General features: G+C 35.3%; 1 protein-coding gene across 2 annotated transcripts in view; it reads left to right on the forward strand.

Moving 5' to 3' along the window:
• Window positions 1–106: 106 nt before the first annotated feature.
• The window catches only part of LOC123548648 (hemocyte protein-glutamine gamma-glutamyltransferase-like), a 42,951-nt gene continuing 30,671 nt past the window's right edge, over window positions 107–12,386 (forward strand). The window contains exons 1-7 of one of the 2 annotated variants that reach the window (XM_045336109.2): window positions 107–281; window positions 3,760–4,013; window positions 4,383–4,491; window positions 5,197–5,354; window positions 6,567–6,697; window positions 9,358–9,511; window positions 11,822–11,940. In XM_045336109.2, coding sequence (XP_045192044.2) covers window positions 3,782–4,013; window positions 4,383–4,491; window positions 5,197–5,354; window positions 6,567–6,697; window positions 9,358–9,511; window positions 11,822–11,940 — 903 coding nt within the window. In that variant the 5' untranslated portion in view covers window positions 107–281; window positions 3,760–3,781. The remainder of the gene's footprint in view (window positions 282–3,759; window positions 4,014–4,382; window positions 4,492–5,196; window positions 5,355–6,566; window positions 6,698–9,357; window positions 9,512–11,821; window positions 11,941–12,386) is intronic. The other variant, XM_045336110.2, reaches the window with a different exon arrangement.

Genomic DNA, 12,386 nt, shown 5'->3' on the forward strand with positions numbered 1-12,386 from the left:
TAACATACTTAAATTTACCTTGACAGTTAAACTTGTCAATGTGCAAATAAGGACAGATATTATATTACCAATTTGTACCCTACTTACGAGCTGAACTTATTTATTCTTTTCAATTTTTTGTATTCGCCGCGTCAAAAATTTTCACCCTTAGTAACAGCCGCGTCAGTGTAAACATTGAGGAATACACTAGGATGTACAGATGTTGATTTGTTTCAGGTCGATATCACAGGAAAACATTACCTTAATTCTATATTGACTGGATTGAAAGTGTCTATAGATTGGTATGTATTTTATTAGCTGTTGTGTAGTTTACTTTTTACTTAAATTCATTTATGTAGCAGTAATTATAACGTATTTTTTTATTAGAGATGTTCCGATGTTTCAGTAAAAATTAGTGTTATCTTCAAATAGACTGCATATCGTGCGAAATTTTCGGTCTCGTATAAAATTGTTGCGAAGACAATGGGCTGGCAACATCGATTAATCAGTTAAATGAAACTTTTCTTTTACTGGAGGATGATTATTGATTTCTGAAGAAAGATAGAAGCTTTAATATGGTGTTTGATGTTGTAAAACGATACAATTTATGTTACTTTGCAAAACCAAAGTGATAAAAGGCTATTTTAACACAAAGCTTTACTGCAAGGGAACTATCTCAAAAAAACTTTTACGGAAGCCATAAATATTTTCATTGTTTCAGAAGACCCACATTAAGTACAAGGACAATCTATTTTAATAAAGGTGTAATAAGTATAATTAACATGTTTCGACTCGAGTCAACCTACCCGTATTACATTGAACAATGTCAATACACCAGGATAGTATTACGTACGATCCACACAGCAATTAACCCTTAGCATGCTAGATAAATTGTCGCCTGCTGGAAATGTCGTCTGCTAAAATTGTAAAGTTCATTCAATTTGCTCCAAAATTGGAAGAAATATTGTCAGAGTAGCAAACAGCTTGGAACCTGATCAGACGCCGATTATTTAATCGGCGTCTGATCTGGTTCCAAGCTGTTTGCAAAGGCTGTTAAATTCGCCTGCAGCAGGCTAAGGGTTAAGTTATGAATATAAAATCGTTTTTCAATGAGACATATTTTACAAATTTAACTATTTTCTTTATCAAAGGTGGGTTCATATTATTTTACTGCCTAGAAGGTTGCCAGTCATCTAAACAAAGGCCCACATTTAGAATATATGCATACATGCATTTATTTTTGACTCGTGAGGTTTAAATCCTGTGTGTGTGTGTGTGTGTGTGAGTTTATTTAAAGTCGCCACCGGTTACCCCAAATGGGCGAGTCCTCCAGAGTTAGCAGGAGGAAAGTGCAAGATACAGAAGACGCTCCCATTCCAGAAGCTTCCTGGTTCTTTAACGTGCCAGATGTAAAGCACATATGCACGGGACTATTATCCCAATATTAGTAGCGAGCGTAGCTCGCCTTACGGCAATGTGTAGGCGAATATAACAAAGGTGTGCCGAATGGGGCAAAGTGATGTAGCTGAAAAATTTTCCTCTCGTCTGGGCGCCGCCATTTTGGGTGCCGCCATTTTGTTCTACTTCCGTCAAAGTCGGGAAAAATGTTTTTCTTTTTTTTTTTTTTTTAATTTTATATTTGAGTTACAACCTCTATGTTCATTAGGTGTCTTTATTTTTAAAAAAGTTATGTTATGGAAATAATTTCAATTTTGCTTTTGTTTTACAAAGTGCGTGTCCCTAGAGGACAGGTGCTCACAGGAAATGCTTTGTTGGCAGTGAATATAGAACTTCATTTGATTGCTGAATATTATCCATCACTCAAAAATAATGCAAGAAAGATTTCCAGTTGGTAGGAAAAAAAATATATGATTTTCTTTTAAAAGATCAAGCATTGGCCAGAAAATGGGATAAAATGTCATAAATAAGCATAAAGCCATAAGAACGCCATAAACAGGTAATGACGTCACCGTGACACCGGCTTTCCATAAATTTTGCAACGTATGATATTCGCTGTTACAGGTATAATGACACTAATTTTTTGTTCTTTTCAAGTGAATAGGTCCTCGGAATTGTTTTAAGCAGTGAATAGTTTCTTTGCCGTTTAAGCTACGCTCGCTCAGAGGCTTTGCCTTTTTCATATTAATTTTTAGTTGGAGGAGCGGGAGTTCGAACTCACGACCCCTGGTTTCCGGTCAAACAGTCCACTGGACCACTGCGTCCGACCTGGTTTATTTCCCTTACTTGTCCCACTTTATCATGTAAATACTCTTCTATTAGGAAGAAAAATAGTATTTAATTGTTGGTGTGAATGGCGTTAGGCATAGTAAATACTTGTTTTCATTACTTTTGCTGTCAGACACGCCTTTCAGTTGATACACAAATCAATAACTTAAATATATATCTATACATAAACCAACGGCTGTAACTGCTATAACTGAACTAATTACGACAAGTTGCTCGACATTTATAAAACATATGATATACTCTTTAATATTACAGGGATTTCAAGTTTAACAGTTTACTAGTTCAAGTTTAGAATACCCGCTGGTAGTATCAGTATTACATAAACATTAATGTCATCAACATATATCATTCATTCTTACTTTTTGACATTATGATTTCACCCTCTTTTCAAATGGAGTAAAAACACATTTAAATCTACAAATAAATTGTACAGCTGAATATCTCAAAAATATTTTGCTGTTGAAATGTCAAAAAAAAAAAAAAAAAGCTTCAAAATGGAAAAAAAGTGGGATTCACAATGTATCTAAGAGATATATTTAGCAAAAAATACCTGTAAAAACCGGTCAGTGTGGATATTTTCAGTTCTTTTTGGGATAATTTATTGTGCTATGTTAAGATCTTTATTTAACTGTAGCCCACTTTTACAAATTTTACTTAAGAAAGTTAACAGAACCAGAAAGTTTCTACTTAAATTAGAAACTCCTAGTTCATTGTCCATCTTATATCAGATTAAGGCAATTCTGACCAAACAAATAGGTTTTTTTTTTGTTTCGCAACAAGTAGAATTTGAACGATTAAGTGGTACATTTTTAGCCATATTTTGATGATTTAACTTTTATTTTCGGTATAAACTTTGTTTGAAAGAAATATTTGTCGGATCAAAGTCCCTTTCTTTTAATTTGTTCTCATTCATTTGCTGAAAAAATGCTAACTTGTCGTCGCTACCGTTTCAGAAGCACCCTTGGTAGTGCACTGATCAGTATCGGCAAAGTTTACCGAATGCAAGTTACCTGCAATTTTCATGTTATGGATAACCCGAATGGAAACGTGCGTTTCTGTTAATGATGAATATTTTGACGAACTGGTGTAAGCAATATGCTTCCCATATTTTATGCGGACAGTGTCAAAATTTTATAAATACCATTTGTACAACAGTCTAAGTTTACAAAATGCTCTACCATTTTCAGCCAACGTTTGTAAGTACTGGGAATGCCAATGTCAAAAACAGATTGCTATCAGTGGCAGAAATTTTATATACAAAGTACAATCTCTACATAATGAACCTATCACGATCTCGGAATTTGATAACCTCTAAGAATTGTAAGAAAGATTGTCATTTCTTTATGAACAAAACATTTCAATGAATAAAGGTAATGATAAGCCCCATGTTAGATGGATGCAATAAATCTCTTTTATAAAGTTATTATTCCTGGTCTCACGTTAATGAATGGAGACTCTACAAGAGTTTCTCAAAGTTCATTTCGTAGTACATATTGTCATATTCCACTGAGTTTACTCTTGTTTCTATTTAAGTTTGTTTCAGACAAAATCAGCCATGTATTGCACGTACAGAAGTCACTTTACCCCAAGCTATAGTTACAGTTACCCGAGCTACGGTTACGGGTCTCTGTATGGTTATGGCTACGGGAATTCCGGGTCCTACTATAGCAGTTACTACCGTAGCCGCAGTAGAAGAAGGAAGAATTACTGGGACAGATACACGGACATGTGCAATAGGTGGAGAAGAAACAGACGTGACAGAAGATCGCCTTCTCCTCCGAAACCAGGTTCGTGTTATGCATCTTAATGCATTTATTTCATGAAGGTTTCGTTGGATTTTGGTCATTACGACACGTTAGATGTTGAATGGCGACTTTCTAGCTTTAATGGTGAAGGACTCTAGTGTAGGGAGACCAAAGGTGCTCATCTAGGCATTATTTCAGGCGCGAATAGACACCTTAATATAACTACCGACATTCGTTAAGCGAGCTTGACAACTTCCTCACATGGCAACATGAGCAGGACTTGAACCCCCAGAGGTTAGCATAAAAATATTCGATGTCAATGACCGTAACTATTCAGACACAAATACAGCGTAAACATGTTAAAAGAAATTTTTATATGTGAAAAAGATATGACCATAATTATATATTCAGAAACACCCCCTCTGCCAACTATACCAGAAGTTCCGACAGAAGAACTGGTAAAAGAACTTCATGTGAAAGATGTTGACCTTCACATTAAGGAAAATACAGAGAAACACAGGTAAGTTAAATGGTATCAGAATTAATTCCGAGTATGCTTTCATTATACACAGGACCAGTGTAAGTGATCTATTTATATTTTCTTTGTAATGCAGTGGTAGGACACTTTATTCTATCTTGCATGCATTTTTTCTGTATAAATTCATATAAAAAATTCTTGATGGCATACCTCTGAAAATAGTACATTCTGAACATAGATTTGAATATCTGCTGTTGTGACATTTTAATCGTAATGACGACAAAGAAATTTTATCTTGGCTGTTACTGTAGCATGATACATGCCATATGAACACCGAGCCACAGATAGATAACATTTCAATGCCTAGTGGTGACCCCATGTATTTTGTATCATTTGAAAGAGTTGTGTCTGCTGAACAAGAATTAGTAGGCCTAAATAAGATGACCATAATAATATGCCCGAATCACTACAGTCGTGTTTTTTGGCTGCGAAATAATAAATCTTACACTGTAATAACTGAATTTCTGTTGACTATTAATTAAAAAAATATATAAATTCTATTACATATTTTTGTCATGGAATTTGTATTTTCTTTTCAGTAAACACTACATCTTCAAATGATAACGAAAGTATATTAGCTTACCAGGCATATTAATATATTTCAATAGCACTGTTACATAGAACTTGTTTTTTTTGTGGACTGGGTACCTTAAACTCAAGAAGTCATATCAAATCATTTTGTTTTAGAACTGATGAGTACGCCTGTACGAAGGACAGAAAGGTTGATGGAAAACCAGAATCGGCGGAACTGGTTGTACGTCGCGGAGACACAATAAAAATGACAATCACTTTCGATAGACCTTACAGCAAGGAGAAGAACGACTTAAAATTATGTTTCTCGTTAGGTAAGAGAATTTTATACAGGTTTTGTACATGTTTTAAGTGAATTATTGAAATATTAGAATGAAATTTGTCGGGTATTTTTGCAGTGAAAATGTCAGATATATTTTACACTGGTAAGAAACTATAAGGTGGGTAAGTTTAGTTAAAACAAATGTGATTGTTTTACTTGTAAGATCAAAATATCTTTCTTCATGGACACAATATCTTACATTTTTTCTCGTGACTATAGCACTATTGAAAATATTGTATCTGGTGTTCACTCGTGAAAGATATTTCAATCTTACACTAAAACAAACAAATTTCCTCTGTATATTTATCTAGCAAGAGCAAGTTGTAAAATATTAGGCTGGAAAATCGCTCGCAATATAAACATAATAGTTTATTATCTATTATCCACTATACCCATTTTAGATCATGATGTAATTGTGTAATGAATTAACAGGTGACATAGGCCGGGTGTTGTGTAGAATGATCACTTATTGTAATTTGTATGTACTCTATATATAACAAATGTCACGTTGATAAACGATTTACTTACTTATATACTTACTGTATGCCTTGAGCGAAATGTTGTTTATTAAGAGTTAGGTCCATGTTTCGGAGAAAAAAGTTTGAATGTCACCAAATCATAAAAAGAAAGCATTATTTTACCTGAAAATTAAACAGCATATAAAACATGTATATTATTCTGCAAAACCATTGTCAATTTACTCACATATGTATTGAATTCTGGAAAGGGACTGCATGAAGGGACCACATTTCTGGATAGTTCAGCACCTTTAAAAACTCACCATTTTTAAAAAGCTATTACATGTCTTCGTTTTGATGCATTTGCAACAATGTACCAGTGTTTAAACTTAACATGACTAGGTAAAACATCGTTTTTGACAATTGTTTACATTTATTTCTTTACAAATGGCATTCTTTTTAAAGGGGGACAACTCCTTTCGAATATTTTAAATATCCAATTCTGTGGGACAGAACAATAAAACATGTATTGAACAGATAAATTGTTTGTCAATATGTTGTTCGTTTACTAATATTTTCTGTTGTTTTGTGTTATACTGCTAAACCTTAAACGTTCATGAAACTGTTACTATTAGACCTAATATTATGAGCATTCAAATGATTTAAGTTGTTTAAAAGATCTATGAAAAAGAATAAAAAAATCAACATTTTTTCCTTTCCTTAATAAATATTGATCTGTTATACAGGAAAGAATCCTAAACCATCTCGAGGTACTCAAGTTGTTTTTGACATTGACGAGTCTGGAACGAAGAAGTTTAAGCCTGACAAATGGGGTGCAACTTTACAGAGCAAGTCTGGAAATAATGCCACAATTTTGGTTAGTAATTATTCATAATCTGTTCCGTATTGTTTTGAACTTGTGCTCTATTTTCAAATATTTTTTCTGACTTTATCACAGAATTTCACAGGTAGACCGACACATTGTCATATATAAAATGGAAAAGCGTCTAAGGATGCTAGATAAAAATCTGATATGAGCTCTATAAGTGGATTTGATAGGTCAAGAATAGACCCAGTGCAATTTCCGACTGATGAAAGTGATTTATTTGAAACATATAATCTTATCATTAAGTTAAAGCTTGTCAATATGCAACATTGTCAAGACATTTCTTATTTTAAGACTTTCTTTTGGAGAAAGTAATCCTTATCATGCTGGGAACAATTGATTCTGCCTTTGCGACCAGTGTAGATCATGATTAGCCTGCACATCCGTTCGCCAATCAATCAGTATCTTTTTGCTAAGCACCCCTTTTAACAGTTAATGGTACTGTCCAAATTGAAAGATGGACAAGTTCATTATAGAAATTTAGCAGGATAAGGGTTAACGTGGTCGTTGTGATACTTCTATCTCTTTTATTGCAAATACATGTAAAAATATACAAATCTTAACACAAAAAAAACAACAACAACAAATTACACGTGTAGAAAAAAACATATTTTAAAGGTGTAGTGTATATACTATATCGACCATTTTCCCAATCTAGAAGAATGAAAAGATAACTGATTTAGATCTTCATTTCCTGTAAACTGTAAACCTAAGTCATAATAACAGTGTTAGTGTTTCAAACATTTATTCTTTCCTCATTTTCGTGTAACATTTTCCTGTAGGTTATCAACGGCCTTACTATTTAACCACACTATGTTCATGTCGTTGTTAACATTTGAGCCGCGCCATGAGAAAACCAACATAGTGGGTATGCGACCAGCAAGGATCCAGACCAGCCTGCGCATCCGCGCAGTCTGGTCAGGATCCATGCTGTTCGCTAACAGTTTCTCCAATTCCAATAGGCTTTAAAAGCGAACAGCATGGAGCCTGACCAGACTGCGCGGATGCGCAGGCTGGTCTGGATCCATGCTGGTCGCAAACCCACAATGTTGGTTTTCTCATGGCGCGGCTCATTTATTTTTCGTAAAACGGTAAGGTCACGCTGAAAATGCTTATGTGATAGAAAAATGATACTGACAGTTACTTAAATGGAGAAAATAACACAAATATGAATGAACCACCGCATGTTTTCAAACTCTAAAAACAACTGTTGGTACATCTTGTTTCAACAAAGGTATGAAAATTCTGTTTTCATGTACGAAGGACAAGATATGAAATGTATATCTGACATTGAGAGGTAAATAAGAAATTAAATAATTGCAATATACTACAAAGTTCTTATTGTCCAGTTTGAACGGCAACATTTAAGCTCACCTAAGCACGGTTCTAGTTAATCTTTTGTGCACCCTCCTTGTCCATCGTACGTGCTGTATTTCCGTCCACACCCGGTCCTGACTTCAAACAGTCTAAACAATTCACAGAAAGGTCTGTCAAAATATTTTAAATTATTATTGTGGATAGTGGGCGTAGTCATACATTTATGTATGGAATCTTCTTTTCAGAAGCTAAACTTAATTCACAGAAATGTCTCTTGGGTAACCTCTTCCAAGATTGTTCCAAGATTGTTCACATATTAGGTGAACATCAACCGAAATTGTTCAAATAACCCGATTCCTTAAAAAGTATAGCCACCTGAGCGCATGGTTAACTTGTCATATACTGGTATACCGGTATATAAAATTCTGTTTCCAAAAGTACCTTGCCAAATTCGTCAATAATTTCGCACAAATATTTCGTTGGTATCCCTTTACAAAGAGTATTAAAATTACACAGATTCGTCGGAAACATGGCCACCGTATCTAAACATAGAAAAAGCTTCAAATAACTTCTAAAACGGTAACTCGATCCCATATGTACCCATTGGATGACCGCAAAGAACATGGTCATTTTTCCAAAATGTATCTACTAGGAACTTTAAAAAGGTTCTTCTTCAAGAAGCTAAAATAATTTTTGTAACAGTATACAACGATTTGTCAAATTAATCCGATAAGTCAAAAATATGACAGTCAGATAGCGAGGTCACTTAACATATGCATATGGTCGAAACTTTAAAAGTAATCATTTTAGTATTTATTTTTAACTCATTACTTAAGTGTTCGAATTTTGAAATTATAACACAGATATGGTTCATGGCTGACCATCTACCAAGTTTGATGAAATGACTCTGACAGCCGCCGCTAGAATTAATAACAAAAATGCATCCTTAACTACAGGTCGGATATTGACATAATGTCACAAAATTGTTCATTGGGTGACACGTCATTAACTTTGTAAAAGCCACCGTGATTTCTTTAAAAGAACTGCTCTAAAGAGGCTAGTTATTCCAATACTGTTATATGAAAAATTCTTCTTCTGACAAATTTTCTTTGAATGGTTTCTCGGATGACCTTCTGCCAGAATTGTTACCCATTTCAGATGTGAAACTCAGATGAGAGAACTAAGGCACTCATGATCCTTTTGTTAGAACCGGTAAGACATCGTAATTATATGTACAGTTTTTCAACAGTAAAGAGAATCTATCATGCGGTATTTTGTTTAATGGGAGTAAGAATTCACTTTTATTCATATATGATTATAAATTATGGTTACAGGTGCATATTCCTGCCAACTGTATTATTGGGGAATGGAACTTTTATGTGAAGACATTTAGTGAAGGAAAGGATAAGGAAGGGAAAGAAAAAACACTCATTAGACAGTTCGAGCCTGATGATGACATCATAATTCTCTTTAACCCTTGGTGTAAAGGTGAGATAACATAGTTAACACAACCCTTGGTTCAACTTGAGTTTCTGTTTCTTTTTTCATTCAACTCAGCGTGATATTTTTGTCAAAATTGCCTCTTCGGTGAAGTTCAATTTCCGTGTTATGGTAATAAAAAGGATGTTTTCATAAAATGTCCTTTCATCATATATCAAGAGGGATATTAAACGTAATTGGTTTGCCATATCTGGACATTTGAACGCCTTAACCTATATTGACACGAGAGCTTTAGGAATGCTGACAACCACTGAATGAATGTTATTGTTTACTTTAATAAATTGTCTATTATCAACCTAAAGGAAACTTACGTTTATTAGAACGTCATGCGGCATGCAACTTGTAGTTAGTTATTGTGAGAGCGGTGCTTTAAAGTGATGGTGGCCCTGGAAAGGTTATTATCTTCTTCCTTGGCCATTACCACTCAAAGGCACCGTTCTCTGTGTATATACTTGTTCATCACATGTTTATCTATAAATTGTACTCGCCCGCCCGCTTAGCTCAGTCGGTAGAGCGTTGGTCCACGGATCGCGGGGTCGTGAGTTCGATCCTCGGGCGGGGCGTATGTTCTCCGTGACTATTTGATAAACGACATTGTGTCTGCAGTCATTAGTCCTCCACCTCTGATTCATGTGGGGAAGTTGGCAGTTACTTTCGGAGAACAGGTTTGTACTGGTACAGAATCCAGGAACACTGGTTAGGTTAACTGTCCGCCGTTACATGAAAAAAAAAAAAATAAATAAATAAATTGTACTAGATATGTCATAATTTTCAGCCTTAATAGGCTAGAAGGCTATGTTATTCTAGTTTCTTTTTATGTCCCCGAAGGAGGGCATATTAAAATCGCACTGGCAGTTCGTCCGTGCGTCCGTGCGTCCGGTAATTCTTGTACGGGCTGTAACTCTTCCATCCATAAAGGGATTTTGAAATAAGTTGGCATATATGTTCACCATAATAAGACGACGTGTCATGTGCAAGACCCAGACCCCTAGCTCCAAGGTCAAGGTCACACTTAGAGGTCAAAGTTTAACATGGTCTGTTTCGTGTCCGGTCCATAACTCTGCCACCCATGAAGGGATTTTTAAACAAATTTGCATAAATGTTTACCGTAATGAGATGAGGTGTCCTGCGCAAGACCCAGCCCTCTAGTTCCAAGGTCAAGGTCACATTTATAAGTCAAATGTTAACAGGGTATGTTTCGTGTCCGGTCCGTAACTCTGCCATTCATAAGGGGATTTTGAAATTACTTGGCATAAATGTTCCTCATGATGAGACGACGTGTCATGAGCAAGACCCAGATCCCTAGCTCCAAGGTCAAGGTCACACTTAGAGGTCAAATGTTAACATGGTCTGTTTCTTGTACGGTCCATAACTCTGTCATTAATGAAGGGATTCTGAAATTAATTCCTTGGCAAAAATGTTCCCTATAATGAGATGAGGTGTCATGCGCAAGACTCAGACCCCTAGCTCCAAGGTCAAGGTCACACTTCTAAGTCAAAGGTGTTTCTTGTCTTGTCCATAACTCTGCCATTTATCAAGAGATTTAAAAAAAAGAAAAAGAAAATAATTTGACACAAGTGTGGCCTCTAAGGTCAAGGTCAAGGTTACAAAATGAGATGTGATTTTTTTGCGCATACAGCTGTTGCATTCTAGGGCCTACTTCGGGGGCGGCATTTGTTAACAATAGTGACAGCTCTTGTTTATTAGTTTTTACACGCAACTGTATGAAAATCTGGTGTCTTTTCAATTGTACTTTGTTGCCTATAGCATATGTTTGAATTGAAATTACTTATTTCACGAAAAATACATGAATTTGCGTTTCAGATAATAAAACTTAACCTGAACTATTAACTGTTTTGCATCTGTGAAAAGCCAAGATGTCATTTATGTTTACGGCGATGTCGCCAGGGTATTACTTACAGAGGTGTATATACAGCTTGGAAGTGTCATCTAAAACCCTCGGGCAATTATGACACTAGGTGGGCAAATATGACTCTAGGACTGGTGTGTCCTTATGGCTTTCAGGCACGACAGCCTTTTATTGACCTTTTTTATCATATATTTTCGATCAATATTTATCTTTTTTTCTTATTTAATATATCTTCTACAGACTTTCTATCATTGGTATTGCGTTTCATCAACTATGCCATCATTACTTGATAATCGATCAGGAAACGATTCAGCTACCTCTCATCTGCCATAAAATGTAAACTTTACCAGTTAGGTAGGTAAGACAACATAATCTATGTCAAAAATTGTAAAGAAGTTGCTTAAAGCATAGAAAGTTTGACATTTCAGAGGACGGTGTATATATGGCTACTGAAAAATTGCTCGACGAATATATCTGTAATGAAAGCGGAGCTGTTTGGAGAGGAAACGGATACCAAATAGGCGCAAAACCCTGGAATTTCGGACAGGTTATGTATATTTTATGGGTCGTCTTAGTTATTTTATACGCCAGTAATGGAACAACCTTTGCCTTTTAGTGATGATTGCCCTGGCAAGGTGACAATGTTTACCTACAGTACAGAGAAAGTGTAACATTTGTATTACATTTTACCCGTGTTATAGAAACAAAATCAGTGTACATTTTTAATGGGTACTACATTTACTGAGATAATGACTGTAAAAGCATAGATGTTATTTGTATTATACAGGTGCACGTGAAAACTAAAAAAGAAACTCGGACACACAAGTACGGAAGAGCACGGAAGAGTGTCACGTGCGTTTTTTTATTAACTCGAAATTTCGAGTTAGTAACTCGAAATTTCGAGATAATAACACGCGATTTCGAGTTATTATCTTGCCCTTTTATTCGCAAACTTTTAACGTCTGTCCGTCTGTCAAAGGCCAAAAATGTAAT

The sequence above is a fragment of the Mercenaria mercenaria genome, chromosome 6, assembly GCF_021730395.1.
Source record: "Mercenaria mercenaria strain notata chromosome 6, MADL_Memer_1, whole genome shotgun sequence".
Classification (NCBI taxonomy): domain Eukaryota; kingdom Metazoa; phylum Mollusca; class Bivalvia; order Venerida; family Veneridae; genus Mercenaria; species Mercenaria mercenaria.